This window comes from Siniperca chuatsi, linkage group LG8 (genome assembly GCF_020085105.1).
Source record: "Siniperca chuatsi isolate FFG_IHB_CAS linkage group LG8, ASM2008510v1, whole genome shotgun sequence".
NCBI lineage: Eukaryota > Metazoa > Chordata > Actinopteri > Centrarchiformes > Sinipercidae > Siniperca > Siniperca chuatsi.
The window spans coordinates 11278588-11296300 of record NC_058049.1 but is presented as its reverse complement, the minus strand read 5'-3'; the positions used below and the strand labels follow the sequence as shown (position 1 = coordinate 11296300).

The 17713-nt window shown below is 40.9% G+C and overlaps 2 protein-coding genes across 4 annotated transcripts in view; one reads left to right on the top strand and one right to left on the bottom strand.

Moving 5' to 3' along the window:
- The window catches only part of elf1 (E74-like ETS transcription factor 1), a 39621-nt gene extending 29041 nt beyond the window's left edge, over positions 1–10580 (top strand). For 2 of the 3 annotated variants that reach the window (XM_044204879.1, XM_044204878.1), the window contains exons 4-10: positions 3174–3348; positions 3875–3979; positions 4134–4295; positions 4431–4514; positions 5213–5405; positions 5588–5947; positions 7423–8621. In XM_044204879.1, the coding sequence (XP_044060814.1) occupies positions 3174–3348; positions 3875–3979; positions 4134–4295; positions 4431–4514; positions 5213–5405; positions 5588–5947; positions 7423–8233 (1890 nt within the window). In that variant the 3' untranslated portion in view covers positions 8234–8621. Of the gene's footprint in view, positions 1–3173; positions 3349–3874; positions 3980–4133; positions 4296–4430; positions 4515–5212; positions 5406–5587; positions 5948–7422 lie in introns of all 3 variants that reach the window. The other variant, XM_044204881.1, reaches the window with a different exon arrangement.
- tnmd (tenomodulin) overlaps positions 9570–17713 on the bottom strand; it is a 47894-nt gene continuing 39750 nt past the window's right edge. Inside the window, exon 7 of the mRNA XM_044204905.1 lies at positions 9570–15704. Coding sequence (XP_044060840.1) covers positions 15495–15704 — 210 coding nt within the window. The 3' untranslated portion in view covers positions 9570–15494. The remainder of the gene's footprint in view (positions 15705–17713) is intronic.

The window sequence follows — 17713 nt, the reverse complement described above, 5'->3', positions numbered from 1 at the left end:
AAGTTGTCACTGGATCCCTGAATAGCACCAGTTCAGGCCTAACCTGACAGACCAGTTACAAGGCTGCTTGGAAGGGATGAGATAATTCCACTAAAAGGTCTTGCATTGTTCCAGTGCTACGGTTTTGTTCCTTGCTGCACCCACTCAGCCTGTTATGCAAGCAGTATGCCCCTATTTACCAAGTCCTGGAAAAACCCCCAAAAAGGAACAGCACACTAACATACTACTGCAGTGGCCATTTTGTTTCTGCTGGCTGTTGTAAAGATTTATTTTGGCCACAATAAAGCTGTTGTAGCTGAGTGAAATCATACAGTGGGTTCTGTAATGATTAGCCATGCTATATTGGTTTTTAAGTCAATAAGTAGCTCCCTAAGGTGTATCATGTAATGACTGCAGGATGATACTTAGCTTCTGATCCGACAATAGGTAAGCCATAAAAAGTAGCCATGTTCTCTTAATTTGAAATAAAAATAAAAGGAAATGTTTCTAAAGTTTTACATTGTCAAGCTACAGAAACAAAGGCATTTGGCTTTTAGGTAAACAACCCATTTTTAAACATGATAGTATCTCTCATGCTACGAGCTGCTACACTCTTAAATATCGTGATTATGAGGATATTGAAAGTGTACACACAGTTCCATTGTGGTTGGTCAGGTAAAGCAGAAGGGAGTGGGGTGTGGGGGGAAGAGTGTGCACAGATGCTGTTGCTTTCAAAGGCAGAATGGGGAACTCAGAAATGCAAAATGACCTGATTCTTATCGCTCCTGTTTCCCTACTAGAAACACTATTCAAGTCAACAAAGAGGAAGAAGCAGTTAAACCTTTAGGATGTTCAATATTATTTGTCAGACTGTGTTACATGCTTGACGCCTTTAAACAACAGTCTCTCTCTTTTATATTTATTATCTTCTAGCACATTGCAACATGCTTTTCAAATTGTCAAATCAACACTTGGTTTACATGACAGTACAAGTCACTAGTTTGAAGGTGTTCTCAGCAAAAACAGAATCCAGTTAGCATTAAACAACAGGAGAAACAGCCGCTTCAGACGTCTCATGCTCTGTCAGCAAAGAGAGCAGGATTCAGGCTTTCTGCATTTGACGGGAGGGGGGTGGGAGGTGCTGCTGTTTCAGGAGCTCAGCAGACCAATAGTCAAAATGCCTTTGTCTACACACACGATTGACTCTCACTCAAGGACAGCAAACGTCATTTAAACCCAGACGAGGAGATGTGGTAGCCTCACTGTCTAGCTATCCGATAATATGTCTACCAAAGACTCCGATTAATGGGAAACATTCAGTGTATGTCATTGAGACATTGATAGTGTCTGTAGTCAAAGCAAAACTCAGGGTTTTTATTAGCCCCAGGAGGCCTCGAGGTTTAGCTGCTGAGATGACATAAGCTGTTTGTTGTTGATGGATGTCTTGCAGAGCCATCTTGCTCTAGAATCACAGCTACATTATGTGCATTGTATACAATTACTAATAAATAATCCTTGGGTAATTACTTTTGATCCTGCTCGGCTTGCCTAACTGTTTAATACTGTGTCCAAATAATGAGCCGGTCTGTTAGTTACCTGGTTAAAGTGTAGTGGAAATGGGACTGTATCCATGGACTCCATTGCCCCCTCTTCCCACCCCCACGGCTCAAAGCCCAGACACCTGGTATGCCCCAGAGGTCCAAACCAACAATGGACACTTGTCCAAAGAGACAGATAAGCCTTTATTCATGTTCCTCCTACTGCACCTTTTTCTCTCTCCTGTTCCTCCTTTAATCAGGTCATAACTGTAAGAATGTGGTCTTAATTGATCTACATTGTTTGATTAAAATTTTTCAAAATACACACATGCTGTCAAGTGTCTGTCTCTTCGGTCAACAGTGCAAATGTTCTAGTTGTTGCAGCTTGTTATTTGTAGGGCGGCATTGTAAGGGCGGCATTGTAGGGCGGCACTCTGATTACAGGCAGCATAGTATTAAGAAGGTTTTTGTACAGTTATGCATACATTCAATTTCACTGAACTGCAGAAAAGAGGCTCTCTCTCCTATTCCTGGTGGGCCGGAACAGTGCTGTTAAGATTTTCTCTTTATCTGTTTCAGTGTGGTTTGGACATATAATAATACATCAGAAGCCAGTCCTCAAAAGCAGTTGCATTAGCTGCTTGGCACTGACATGGTAGAAGAAATTATTTCAGTACATTTTTGAAGTGTAATCTGCTGCCATCTGCTGGTGGCCAGTTGACTCTGAGTTGTTTTGCATCAAAGTACCTGACGTGACCTTTTCATTTAAAACAAAAGCCGTGATTATGGAATAAAAAGTTCAGTTTTGTTTGATGATTTCTAAATCAGATATGTCTCTGACTCTCATGTTGTATGTTGTTCATACTCTTTGAAATAACAAATTGACAGCTGTCACTTAAGGCTGCTAGAGCCAGAAAAACATCAAAATAAGAGTTTTAGAGGACCATATGACTTGTCTGAATTAGTTCCCGTGTCCCTCTCATTAACATGTACCAAGCGCCCAATGAGGACTCTTGACACAGCCTGTGTTTGAGGAGCTCTCAGGTATGTTGGGCTTTTCAGCTGTTCCTCGATGGCTTGGCCCAATCTCCAGTAATTCCCTCTGTCCCCTCGCTACTTTCTACATCAGGCTTTGCCACGCCTGAAGTGCGATGGCAGGGTTAGAATTCCCAAAGCACGTTCAGGACATGATGAAGGGGGTGCTTGCCTGCAATTCATGGATGATCCATTAACATTCATTTGGGTTTATATAATTTCTGAGCACAAGATTAACTTCTCAGGAGAAGTAGGCCAAATCAAACAGCTGGTTCCTGTCTTCTTCAGGGCGTCCCTGTGGACTGCTGCAACACCACAGAAATTAACTCTCCAGTCCTCCATGCTATGTGCCTCCACATTAGCTGAAATTGAGTTTGAATCTACAATATTTTACAAGGCAATAAAAATAAGAGACCAAATCTGGTTATAGCATTAATCTGATGCCATTTGGGGTTTTTATATTGCATTTATGATGTGTAGTGGAGGAATTAATGGGTTTTTTATTGCATATACACACGCATATGTGCAAATACTGTCCGCCCGCTGCCTCCCAGTGATAGCTCCTGTGTTACAACATCTCATACCTTTCTCTGTATGTGTGTGTGTCCTCTCTCTGTTCAGTTGGACGACCCGTCAGTATTCCCAGCGGTGATTGTTGAGCAGGTGCCTGCAGCCGATTTGCTGCAGGTCTATTCAGGCCTGGATTCCGATGAGGTGACCAACGGCATCATGGTGGACACCACTCTCCATGTCGTGGAGGAACCTTCCATCTTGGTGGGAGGGGTGGACCTCTCGGGTAAAGATGTTTTACTTTACTATCATTTAAAGGGAAATGTGCTCACTTACAATGCACTAGTGTCCAGATCACAGCCGTTTGCAAACATGTGGAAGACCACGCAAAGCATGGAAATCACAATCTACACATTTGGTCTCTGCTCAGATTCACGACTAAACCTTTTAATCTTTTAACTGTTAATATAACAAATCTGAATCTCACCATCTATGTAGTTCCTTACTTTACGGGTCTGTCATTTCTTGATACTAATTATCGGTAAAATAGAGACAGTGTTCAGTTGGTAGACTCCCAATTTATTAATTACAATTAATCACAATTAATTACTTTTTTATATACCTAGCAACAAAAATGTCTTGTTTGTGCAAGCACAAAAATAGACATTAAAAGGAGCCTGGTAATCATGCTTGCCATTCAGCTGTATCAGACAAAGACCCAGACACATTACAAGTACCCAAATACCACAATATACAAAGTAGTTACCTACAAGGATTTCTTATTAATCAATTTGTTGTCGTTTGGTGGACAGAAACAACAGTCTCAGGCGCTGAGGACAGCATGGAGACGAACGAAGCTGCAGCAGCTCTTCTTAACATGGAGTCTCCAAACAACATTTTGGACGAGAAGCGTATGAGTAAGTTATTTTGCATATTCTACAATTTCAAAAATGGTGACAAACATTTCAACTTTGATCTAACATTGTTCATATTTTGAGCATGAGATACATTCTTTAAGGTCCATTCATGGTTTGTCTGTGTTTCTACTGTATATCTCTTGTTTATGTATAGTTCACACCTACGGCACTCTGCTGGAGTCAGACTTGACATACGCCCCTCTGAGGCCTGACCAGATGGATAATGGTGCCCTTGACATGTCCCTAGATGAGGACACTTCATCCATGGATGAGATACCCCAAAAGTGTCCCTTAAAACCGCAGAAAAAAACCAAAGGTAATACTACTGTGGTCCTGCTCGTCCTTGTTGAGCACAGGACTCTTGTACTAAAATTTCAGTGTTGTAGGTAATTGCATGATTTCACTGTGACCTCTTACCTTATAACACACTACCCCTTAATTTGAATCATAGTGCGGAAGCCGCGGGCAGTGCGTCCCTGCTCCCCTATCACCACACCTAACCTGCCACTCAGAAAGAAGAGCAAAGAGGGTAAAGGTAAGCCTCACTAACTAGCCCATTTCTCTGTAATGAGCCAATAAAAATCAAGGTCTCTCCTCCTCTTGTGTGTGCTCTGTTTCCTCCTGTGGAGCGTGCAAACAGCAGATAACCAGTCCTCAACCCCTGCCGGACTGCAGGGGTTGAGGACTGGGCGAGTTAATGGATGAGGGGATCTCAGAGTGCTGTGTTTCACAGGGAAACAGAAGTGATTGCAGGCTCGAGGGCACATTGATGCTCTACCGATAGAAGCAGACTAGTGCTGCTCCATGTGAACCCTCATGGCACCATACAGTGTGACACCACGAGGAGTAGACTGGGGACGGCAGGTTCAGCTGCACACATATACATCACCCTGTCATGGTGTCTGGGATTCAAGTGACTACTGGGAGCGTTGCTGTTTTTAACCACTTCTGGCCAAAACATCTCACAAATGAGAGTAATCTACTCCCAGGCTTGGAACAATTAATTCCCTTCCAAGGCACACATGCATACACAAAACTGACACAACAATGGTTATAAGAAAAGAGTAGTTTGTCCTGTAACCTCATAGCTGCTATATAACATTTTTAAGTAAAACCCTAAACTAATAAATGAATTATAGATGTCTACAGCTCTAAGGCCCCTCCATGAATGTCTGATGTGCTAGAATATTTAAAAAAAGCATGACTTAATTTATTTCCCCCCTCAATTTGCAGGCAACACGATCTACCTGTGGGAATTCCTCCTGGCTTTACTGCAGGATAAAAACACCTGTCCCAAATACATCAAGTGGACACAGCGGGAGAAAGGCATCTTTAAGCTGGTGGACTCCAAAGCTGTTTCAAAGCTGTGGGGCAAACACAAGAACAAGCCTGACATGAACTATGAGACCATGGGAAGAGCTCTCAGGTAATGGGGAACATCAGAATGAGCACTATTTTCCAAAGCTTTGTTGTCACGCACGTTAGCTCCCATTGAGCTCTAAACCCCGCAGACATGATTCCACAGACATGTTCATAATAACACATTGGAATGGCTGTTAAATTTGAAGATTTGAATATTAACAGCTCTTTGTCTACTTTCTCCTTTAGGTACTACTATCAGAGGGGCATCCTGGCTAAAGTGGAGGGGCAGCGGCTGGTCTATCAGTTTAAAGAGATGCCAGCTGATCTGGTGGTGATCGAGGATGAAGACACGGGCTCTGATGCCAACGCAGGCTACGGGAATCAGAGATCTACCAATGGGCGGTCTGTGGTCCGTGGAGGATCCAAAGGGCACGGGAGGGCTCACGGTCACCACCAAGTCTCAGTGAAGCAGATGAAGAAGGAGCCTAATGATGAATATCTGTACCAGGAAGCCAACGGTGGACAGACTGAGCATCTCCTTCAGTCTGTCCATGTGTTTCAGACCAGTCAAGGGTCGGTTGTCCAAGATCCGGCACAAGCTATGAGGTAGGAGATTGGCAAGAGGAACACACACATTCTTTAAATTACAAACATTTTTACCAGAGTTTAATCCACACTGTGGATTATCCAGACATCTTCTGAGAGAATGGTTTTATTTCATTTTTATTTGAATATAGCACAGTGGGTGCTAGGAAACATTCATTTCTGATCAGAGATTTCATGATCTTTCACGCTAGAGTTAGACTGATGAATCAGCAGGGGTGATATTTAGCTTATTCTGGATATATTGATGTGTATCTCAGCGGATAAGTAACATGAAATTGCAAATCAAGTCAAGTTTATTTATATAGCACATTTCATATGACAGGCATAGACCCAGTGTGCTTCAAAATAATAGCAAGCAAGAAAAATAGGTAAAAATCATGCATGACAAAACATATAAGATAACAACATATAAGATAAGGAGGTATTACATATATGGAAACATATAACATAAGATAAATAGATTGGTATTACAATAAAAATGGAATAAGATAAGTTGGTATCATCATTATTATTAAAAAGGGAATAATATAGATAAAAATACTGATTCTACAGACTGATTGACATTTTGTGAAATACGCCTCTACACTTTCTTGCCGAAAGTTAGATGAGAAGATTGATACCACTCTTGCATCTGACCCAAAACATCTAACTATTCCTGTAAGGGATCCTTATCAAAAATGTTTGTGTGTGTTATAGAAAAATTCATATCAGTCAATTTATTGTTATTGGACTTTTGTAACTGTCAAATATCAACATCAGTATGGACCTCAAAAATCCAGCAAAGGCTCTATTCCAAGCCCACAGGATGCTTCGATAGCATAAATCTTTTCAGATGAGTTTTTGAGGTGTAAAACTTATTTATTTTGTGGTCCTGGAAATTCACAAATTTGTGACACACACAAAATTACTTGAATATGGTGCTCATGAACAGAAATGTACTTGTCCTTGAAATTCACACAATATGACTGACTTAACCTTAGTCAACCTTTTATTAATGGCTGCGACTTGTAAGGGAGTTCAATTCTATCTTGAAACCTTGTATCTAGGAAAAGGCTGGCTTTTCAGAAATTGAGATAAACTGTTAACTAAACTCCAGTAAATGCTCCCTTTGTAAAGCTTATCGTTAAATTTTTTTTGGTGTCAGAGAGACATTGACCCAACTCTTTGGTACTCTTTGTTTTGCGTTATACTGCACGGGTTATAGTGTCATCTGGCTTTTTAAAAAAACTGTTAAACACTGTCTGCAGTGAGGAATCAAGGAGAATAAGGATTTCTGCAGTACAGCTGACAGCGCTGTTTGTTATTTTAATAACTGCATTAGTTCTGCTGTTTAGGATCATAGCTGTGCACTGGGTAACTTTCTCAATAGGGTTCCATTAAAAAATAATCCTTGTCTGTATTTACTAAGATACAAACAGAATATTCAGAGAAGATGAAGAAACAGAGTACATATTCAGTTAATTTTGTCTTCTCAGGACCATCTCTGCTCCTGCGTCACTTCCTATGGTCCTGACATCTCCCGGCTCTTTTCAGTCTGTTCCTCTCACCACTGTTCTGGCCAACGGAGACTCCAGCCACTCCTCCCCCCCTCGGGTTATTCTCCACACCATGCCCTCCACCACAGCAGGTAGTAAAGATGTGCTTACCATCCAGACGGCCTCTCTAGCAGGTGGAGCCAACAGCCTGCAGGACAGCCTCCCTCAGCAGCTACTGGTCACCAGTCTGGGCTCCTCCACTGTCTCCTGCTCCACCTCCTCCTCCTGCGCTTCCTCTCCAGGAGGCATTAGTTCCTCCGCTTCCAACCTCAACCTCCCACGCCTGGTCACCATCAACACAACCTGTGGGCAGACCATGGTGGCACAGCAGCCTGGCACCGTAATTGCCACCGTGCTCAAATCCAGCGACCTTTCTGGGCTGCATGTCAAAGAGGAGCTGCTGGACCCCAGCTACTTCCAGTCGATGGTGAACGGTGATCCATCACTGGTGGCACATACGTTTGAGAGAGAAGAGATTGAGGTAGGGGAAGCAGAGCTGCAGTACAGGACTGTGATCATTGATACCAGTCAAAGCCATGCCCAGGAGGTTGCGAGTGGAACTATAATTAATGGACATTCCTCCCAGAGCAGCAGCCCTAGTGAGGGCCTGACCCCTGTGGAGGAGCTGGAAGTGCGTGGGGAGATGTCCCTGCAGCCTGAGCAGGGAATCAAAGGCCTGCAGGAGCTGCCACTGTCTGTCCAATTGCCTGCAAACTTTATCCAGATAAAGACAGAGCCCGCAGAGGCTTAGGGCTGCAGGACTCCTCCACACAAGTTGAACCAAAAACAATCATTGAATCATTTTTAGCACAGACTTGATGTTTTTTTGTCCTAGCACAGTGATCTGATCACAGATCAGAGCGAGGGATCTTGCTGCGTGTTGCTCCTAAAGTTTGGTTACTTCAGCCTCAGGATTTATTGTTTACTCACATATTTTGTGACCATGTGCCTAATTTTACAAATCAAGGGAGTGTTTAGTTTAGTGTTTAGTCACTTTTCAGATTTGGGATTATTTTCCATAGACATTAACCCCAACACACACAGATACACAGAAACACACACACACACACACACACACACACACACACACACACACACACACACACACACACACACACACACACACACACACACATACATACGCATACATAAAACAAGCCCCCCCTCTAGGAGAACAGCCATTGGATTAACCAGGGATTCCTGTCTACCAAATGTGCCAGTTGGTAATTTTCTTACCTTAAATCTCATTGGACATGTTTTAAGAGGACAATGCAACAAACCAAAACTGGGGACTGAATGCCAAATAGTGCAATGAAATCAGACTTCTGAGAAAGTGCAGAGGGTATGTGAGTGTTTTTTTTAAACTACATACAAGTTTCTGTTCCCATGAATGAGGGATGGATGCTGTGTCACGGTGTTCAATCCGGTGAAAAAAAAAAACACATCTCAGACTTTAATTGAAGAGTGCCTTACAGGAAGTTCACACAGCTCAAGACTCTTTCTTTGAAACGTCTGGAGAAAAAGATGAAAAACGGACTTTCAGACATCTGAAAACTTATTACTCATTTATTTTCATATAAACAAAAGAGGTATGCATTCGCTCTCTATTACTCCTGGCCTTAAAACACTGTGTTACTATGGAAATGGGCATTTTCTGTCCACCAAGGACAGTCCAGCATCAAAACTGTTTGTATAGAGCTGCAGACCGGAGGCACAGCAAGATAGGGAGTGAAAGAATATGCAGGATAAAACTGATTTTATTAGCCTCTGCTTCAAAGGTTTCAAGGTTTAAATCCTGTTTATATGAAATGGAATTATATATAAATATATATATATATATATATACATATAATATACAATTGAGATAAAATTTTAAGGCCATAGCGAATTTATTTATTTTGTGAATTTCTAAATTCTGTATAAAAAAGGCACATTTGTCTTTTATTTACATGTGTAAACATGAGGGAAAATACAAAGAATATGAACGTTAATACCAGGAAGCTTATTTGGTATTTTTTTTTAAGACCGACATTTTTCATTTGTATAGCATTCCATATAATCAGCTTTGGTATTTTCTTGAGTTTTGGACTTGAGTGCTCAGTGCGGCATCATTATTCTCTTATTGTAGATATCCCCTGTTGTGTGTCTGATTTAAACATGTACTGAATGTGCTTTGTTTCCTTCTTTTCAGCAGACATACCTCTTTACGTTTTTCACCACTCAAGCAGTAGGGACTAGGCATTCAAAACTATTATGTTCTGTGTACTGCATAAAGTATCAGTGTAATCAATCAGTCTGTCATATCTCAAGTTTCTTTAGTTATTTGGTACAAAAATGTACCACTTCTGATTTTAAAGCTCCTCTCCTCTTCCTTTCTTCTCTTCTCTCCTCATCTCTCCCCTCATCTCCTCTCGCCTCGTCTCCTCTCCCTCACCGCTCCTTTTCTCTCCCTTTCCTCTCACCCTCCTCTCCTTTCCTCTACTCTCCTCTCTACTCTTCCTCTTCTGTCAGTCGAGTCGGTGTCTTCTTTATTTGCTGCCCCACTTTGTTAAGGACCTCTCAGGCCAGCCATCCGATTGGGCCCTCGGTTCTGCCGTAGATGAAGCCACATTGATCCTGAGTGGTATCACAGCCAAATTGGGTGTATTTTCCACCCGGACTGTAGCTGCAGAGTGAGGACATTCAGACATACTGACCTCCATCCGCACTGACACCTAGGGACAGGAGTTAAACGCTGCTTTACAACCCCACATCAGCCAAAGGGCTCTGGGTCTGCAAAGACACTCTGAATGTATACTTATTGTTTAAGTGCATGCTTATGCAACTTTTTGACAATCAATAATTACACTGGGTTACATTTGAATTGAAATCTGTCAGTCTTTGAGTGGGGATTTGCTGCTTTTTTTTGGCCGTTGTATGTATTCCTTTATCTGCCCTACGTTTTCCACTGTTGTCTGTGAGATGTTGAGGTATGTCCGCTGCTTATGTTTTGTTGCTTCTCTTGCCTTGGGTTGTCAATTGCCTCCCTTATGCTGAACGTAGAATAGATTTTTAAGAAAAAGTCAATGTACTAATTAAAAACAATCTTCTTCACCGAATATCCTCTTTATTTGTTGTTGTGTTGCAGACAAAGTGGTTTTGAAATTGTGTGAGGCACAGATAAAATGTGACACAAAAAACAACACAATTAAATGTGGAAACAAATAGCTTGCAAGGGGTTACTAAGTCAATTAATTTCTACTGTTAAGATAATGAAAATTAAGTATTTCTGCCTTGAAGTCTTATTGTTGAGTTGTTGCAGCTTTGAGGGACATTCAACCACATAGAAGAGAAAGAAAAAGCTACTGTTGGAAACTGGATTGGAGCCATTAGCAGGCCAGAGACTGATTGGACTGTACTTAAGAGCGCTGCTTCTCCAGTTGTTGTGGGTGGATGAATACATTAGCATGTGACATGCCCAGAGCTGAAGACAGCTGAGTCTGTCACCACAGCTTGCAGAGTGTGTGTGTGTGTTTAGGCTGTGGAAGGGTTACACTGACTTGGATTGATTCTGTTAGAGCATGTGTTATGTTGATGTGTTTGTGTGTGCGTGTGTGTGTGTGTGTGTTGGGGAGTTGCATTGGCTTGGATGGACTATGTGTGTGTGTGTGTGTGTGTGTGTGTGTGTGTGTTCAGGGTCGTGGTGTTGAGGAAGCTGTCTGGCAGCATGGCTTGCCTACTGTGCCTAGCTCAGTTTACACCCACATGCACAGCTCTGTACCACACAATGCAATCTTGCCATAGGGTTAACACACATTAACACTCTCTCTCTTTCTCTCTCTCTCACTCACTCACTCACTCACACACAGAAAAAGTCCAGGGGTTCAGCCATAGCCACCAATACAAATTTCACTCTAGCAAACATCTTCCTGAGACTTTTTTTTTTTGCAGATGGGAAAATAGGTTGAAAGGCATCTGAAATCATCGCACAAGCTCCACATTCAGCAACAAACAACCCTCCATTACATCTAAACAGACACTTTGCTTTTCTGTTCAGTGGTTCATCGATCGTCTGCCATATGGTAAGCGGAGGTTGTTATGGATTACTAAAATAATGAAAGGCTACTAGCAGCCGTTATGTCTGTGCTATTCCTTTGGTTAGTGAGTCAGAGTCCCTGAAGATGGAGTGAGAGTCGGGTCCTGGGAGAGGAGGACTATTTCTGTGTCGCCTGCAGCCACTGACACAGCGCGAGTGTTTACTGCTGTGCCATGCTGCCTCTCACAGTGGGAGCAGTTGAAGGATGACGGCTGACATTATTGTGCCTCCAGCCTGTAGCAGGAACAGTACAGGGAGAGCTTATTTAACCATCAGGTCACCAGACTGACTGCAATGTTACAGAGAAAATGAGTTGATGACTGCAATCTCATGGCCATTGCAGCTATATGCAAACTGTTAACTTGACAACCTGCAGCCAACGTTAAATCTAAATAGACCATTTTAAAATTTGAGGGTTTTTACATAGATGCAAGTATTTGAGGACAGCAAGTGTAGCGTGGTTTTAACATGTCAAAAAATCATACAAATTGTGAAAAAAACAACGTCTGGTTTGATATTGCAGCAGTACACCTCTCTCTACACAAGATGGCACTGGTAATACACGTGTCCTCAGCAGAGCCTGTGCCTCAGTCTGAATTGCAGAGAAATATTCCTTCAGGTCACTAATCTAAATACAGACACTTCTCATACATTGGTTTTCACTCTCCTCCACCCCAGAATAGCAACTCATGGATCTAAATGAATGAGCGATTATTTGAAATGAAAATAAGCAGCTGGGAGTGAAGTTTTTTCCCCTGCATTTTTTGATAAGTAACAAAAGGAATTCATTCTCTTGTGAGCCTCAATGATAGTGCCCATTCCTCAGGCCAGGTAGGCAAAATCCTTTGAACTGTGCTAACCTGGTAGACGCTCGGTATCTCTGTTTATCCTGCAGACTAGTCGATCTTGTTTCCTCTCCTCATCAAAACAGTGATAAACAAATGCTGGAGGGGGTTTTCCTAGACAGTGTATGAAATGCATGAGAACAAAAAGCAGGGCTTCATTTGAAATGATATTCTTTCATTCTGGTCTACAAGGGAGGAGTTCACTGTCACAGACTCATAGATTTGCCTCATATCTAATGTCGATAGTATTGAACCACACTATACGTGGTAGGAATGCAAACTAACCTTAATTTATATAGTAGGAGTATTAAAACCCCTAGACTAATAATCAAAGATCATTTGATTTTGTGTAGTTCAAGTTTTTTGCATTTTCAGAGGAAAAACATATTTTTGAAGCTACACTCCACTGACTCTGTTTGCAGAGATATCCCGTTAACTAAGCCACATTAATTTACTTAACATCACATTATTTACATCATGAGACACTCTAAAAAACAATAAGAGCTTAATGCAAACAGCTTCATAAGCTGTAGATTAGATTCAACTCCTCAAGATGCTTTCAAAGACCTCTGGTGATTTGTGTATTGGATACCAAGACGCGGATGCACATTTTAGCATGCAACAACTGGACTGTGATCAATTTTTTTGCTCTCATATAGGTGCAACTACAGTATCACCACCATCCAGTGTCTTTCTGGGTCTCCTCCATGATGATTTCTAATTGTCTGTGCTTTAAAGTTTGACTTTCATGGTTAATATTGGACTTTTGTCCCAACAGGCATGAGGAGCTCTCAGGGAGCCAGCTGTAATATCAGTATCAGCCTCTCCAGTCAGGGTGAACCATCCCATTCAGAACGACTCTCAGGGCTTCCATGGCAATTTATTCTCACGACTACACAAAAGAGTCCTCAGAGTCCTCAGAGACCTCGCCAGATAGACAACTAACAGCATCTTATGAAAAATAACACTTTACACTATTTCCCAACATTGTGAGTGCAAAAGCTCTACAACAACAGCAGCAGCAGCAACACCAGCATGGTGACTGCATCTGTTTTAATAAACACTTGACTATTTGATGTGATAAGCAGGGAATAGTGAGAAATGAATTATATAAACACTGATTTTATGAACTTTTCAGAAATGCCTAGGGGGCTTTGTGGTACACTTGTCAGTTTATTTGAAGTATGTTTGCAATTATTGCATTTGCTAACTCATGGCACTATTTTTTACTTGACGTGTTGCTTTGGGCTATTGACATTATTGATTTAAAAATAACAATGTGGTTTCAGTCTGATCACCATTCATAAGTATATCCATAAAACATTTACATACAGTAATATGTTTTGCCCTCTTTTTCACAAAATCCATTTCACTGCCAAATATTATTGATATCACTGACATTATTATTACACTGAGCCAACATGAGTCAGCATCAAGATTTACTTAGCAGGCATAAACAATGCATTATTATGCATCAGATACACAAGAGAGTTTCAAATAGAAATAGGTTATAAAATAGAAACAATAAAAGCATATGTCTAGTTTGTCTCGTCAAGATGTTTAATTTGATGCTAAATGTTTTTGCTAATGAGCAATGGGACTAATGGAGAAGACGGAAGGAGGTCTGTCTATTCCATGGATTGCATGAGTCAGATTCAAACCCACACTACATCAGTTTTCACACAAACACTATTAAGTTTCTTTCAAGGAAATTGTATTGTTTCATATGATAGGACAACTGAGATTATTCATACAATGAAATTTTAATTGGAAAAAAATAAGGAAGGAGATAGAAACATACAGAAGGCTTCAAAGCAAATTATGACAACGAAAGTGCTCCATTTTTGTCTTTTGAATATCTCACATAACACCTTGTTATTCTGATGACAGAACATCAATTACAAATGCCTATCTCGCTTGCTTATCTGTTAGTTGCAGATGAGAGTTATTTCAGCTTGACAGATTGAGATGTGGTGTTACAGATTAAAATCGCCTCAGCAAAGAAGAAACTGTTTGAACAGTAGCACTATTTAAAGCATTTTGTGGATTGCAAAAACAGGGAAAACAATGGAGGATAACACAACAGTAACTACATCACAAAAGACAACTGAGGGGTCTGTGCGTCTTTAATCATACTGTACCTCCTTAGTTTAACATGATACCAAAAACAGATTAAATAAGTGTTACAGTATAATACATGTGGCTTCTTCTAATTCTGTACTTGCATGTTAGTATTATTATCTTTGCTTATTTGTTTCTTTCCCTCATTTGGCCATAATTTTAATGTATTGCATTTAGTGTTCTAATTGCATGTGAATATTATATTTTCCATCTGGTGTCTGGAGTCTTTACATACTATATTTTAGTTTTACATAATTTTTAACATGGTGTGTGAGATCTTGTGGTGGGTATGGGAAGGGATTTTATCTGCTAATTATATCAGCAATAATAAAGAAACTAAAAGTTTTACAAAAAACTAAAATGTATATATGTATATATTTAGTTAAATGGCTAATGTGATAGCACCACTCAGATTGTGTGTGTGTATATATATATATATATATATATATATATATATATATATATATATATATATATATATATATATATATATATATATATATATATATATATATATATATATGTGTATATACTGTATGTATAGTTTCATACATTACAGTATTAGTAGAACAAGTATTTTAGCCCATAAAGTCAAAAATGAAAGCATGACAAAGTAAGGACAGACAGTGCTGAAGTATTTTTTAGAGCAGATTAGTTTCTGGTGACATCTTCCAAACTAAATTGCAACCATTCAATAGGATCAAATAGTATGAATACTAAATGAGTAGATGAGCAAAGAAAATTAGACAGCTGTAAACGACCAATGCCTTTTAAGAAAGAATCAAAATGCTTCAAATGCCATTTAGACTGTTTAGCCTGACAAATACTCAATGGCCCAACTTTCAGATTGGATAATAATTGTGTGCAATAGACTGCTTTGGTCTCACAAGTGGTCTGGAATATTTATCGAAGGGAGAATTTGCAGCTACAACGACATAAACAGTTTAAATCCCAGACAGCACACGCCCTCCTCAGATCCTCCCTAGCATACGGGCGATCCACCAGTTGCATGGCATGACAACCTGGCAGATGACCCGGCCTCCTTGATAGTAGTATGGCCATGGGTTGAAGCCACCCAGGGGCTCGTGATAGCGGCGGCAGTAGTGGTAACCACGGCGACAGTGCTGGCAGCAGTAGCCGTTGTCATCCAGACGGTTATCCAGCTCGATTCCAACGTCTCTCTGCAGAGGACACAGGAGTGGGCAGGGTTAAAATCACACACATGAAGAGGACGGGTGGCGTGAATTGATGAGCCTGCTTTGGTTGTTGGTCAGCAGAATATATGTAAACAAGAGTGGAAATATCAGAATTGATGTCTGTGAAAATGTAAAGTTGTGCCATGCTTGATGACTGTGACAAAGAGATCAAGATAGCGGTGGGAGTGAGCAAGCTTGATTTAAGCTCCAGGAGCATAAAACATGATATAATACCCATGACCTTTCTATTATACCAGAGGTAGCACGACTGCCAGCTGCACAATGCCCCGTCTCTGAATCCAGCATTCACATTCTCTCTACTATCTTCAATCAAAGGGACTCTAACGTTGGTAGTTACCAGCATAATTACACTATTTCTTTCATCTCTGACCTCTTAACTCCCTTGACCGAAGCCCACACTCTGCACCAAAATGGCAGCCCCTCCTCCAATAGAGCATTCAAATTAGAGCTCCCCACGTCTTGGCGCCCTCCCCCTGACCTTGACTTTAAGTGCATGGCACATTCCTAAAGCAATTAGCAGAGTAATGATCGCCTAACAAGGATTCTTTCATTTGCTCTTGCTGGCTGCCTCTGAATTTATAGAGGGGCCAAATGAAACCCAAACGAAAGGTAAATTGGGTAGAATTAATGGCCCTTGGATTTTTCCATTGTGCTGGTTGGTTCATGCCCTCGTAGACTCGTGGGGGCTGAGTGCCATGCCTTTGATCAAGAGCAACTCCAAATGGGGTTCAGAGAAGTGCCACTTAACTCACCGCGCAAGTTGAGGCAGCAACTGCCCTCAGTATGCATTTGACCACATTTCAATCTCTTTTAGTAAATGAATCCTTGGAGACACTGTGTCGTTAAAGTGCTCGGATCCAGGAGTCGATGACTTCACATTCAGAACAAACTGGCATAATTCTTTTCAAGCGCTTACAATGACTCAGCTACATGCAATAGTGCAGAACAAAACACATCCACTGTGGGGAATAGAAAATGTGTGGGAATTGTTTAAAAGGACAGGACCCACAGGAACACATGGCTGATTCCCTTTACTCCCCTGCTACATTAAGTACGGGAGTGTTCTTGAATCTACTTGGTGGGTAGTCAATCGCAGTGGCTTAACACACATTTTATTTGGTATCTTTTCTGTAGCAACAAACAGACTACAATCATATAGCAGTAAATTCACCATAAGCATGATTCATAAAAAAGTACACCATGCATTTGATGTGAGCTATGATAAATGGAGTAAAATTACACACTTGTGAGACATACTTAAAACACATAGAAAGGGTGTGACAGATGATATCTAGAATAGCTGGGTTTGATTTATTACTATGACAAGCGCAGGTAGGCTTTTAATGATTTATTGTTTCAGTCAAGTTTCAGGTCATCAGCTTCCAGGCAACAATCTGTTATGGAAACAACACGAAAGCTGTCAATGGACCAACGATAATCTTATCTGCTCCTCGCAGCCCAAACTGGCATGTTACGAAAATCGGAGCTCCGGCTCGGAAAATGAAGAAAATATTTTATTCAAATGATGCTGCGTTTATCAAAACAAACAGCCAATAGGCAGCATTGTACCTTAAAGACAATTAATCAGAGCTATCCTTTTACAACGGAGGGTACATATTAATCACTCTGGCTTTGAGTTGCCGTCTCTAGTGGGATGCTGCAGTGATAAGAATGGTACACCTTGGGAAATCTGAGGCAGTCACTCACAAACAAGCAGCATTAATGAAGAGTAAAAGCCATTACCCCCTTGCTGCATCTGATTTCGTCACACACTCACGTATACACATGCAAACACACACTCACACAGACACCTCTGTGCATAATATAAGGCACTGGATATGAATGAGTCTGCAGAGTAGAAAACTGCGTCAGTCATTCAATAAGATGTAATGAATCAAAGCACGACTCCTCTAATCTCCACACTTGTTGATGTTATTTCACACACGCTGATCACCGCTCTTCATGGGCTTGAA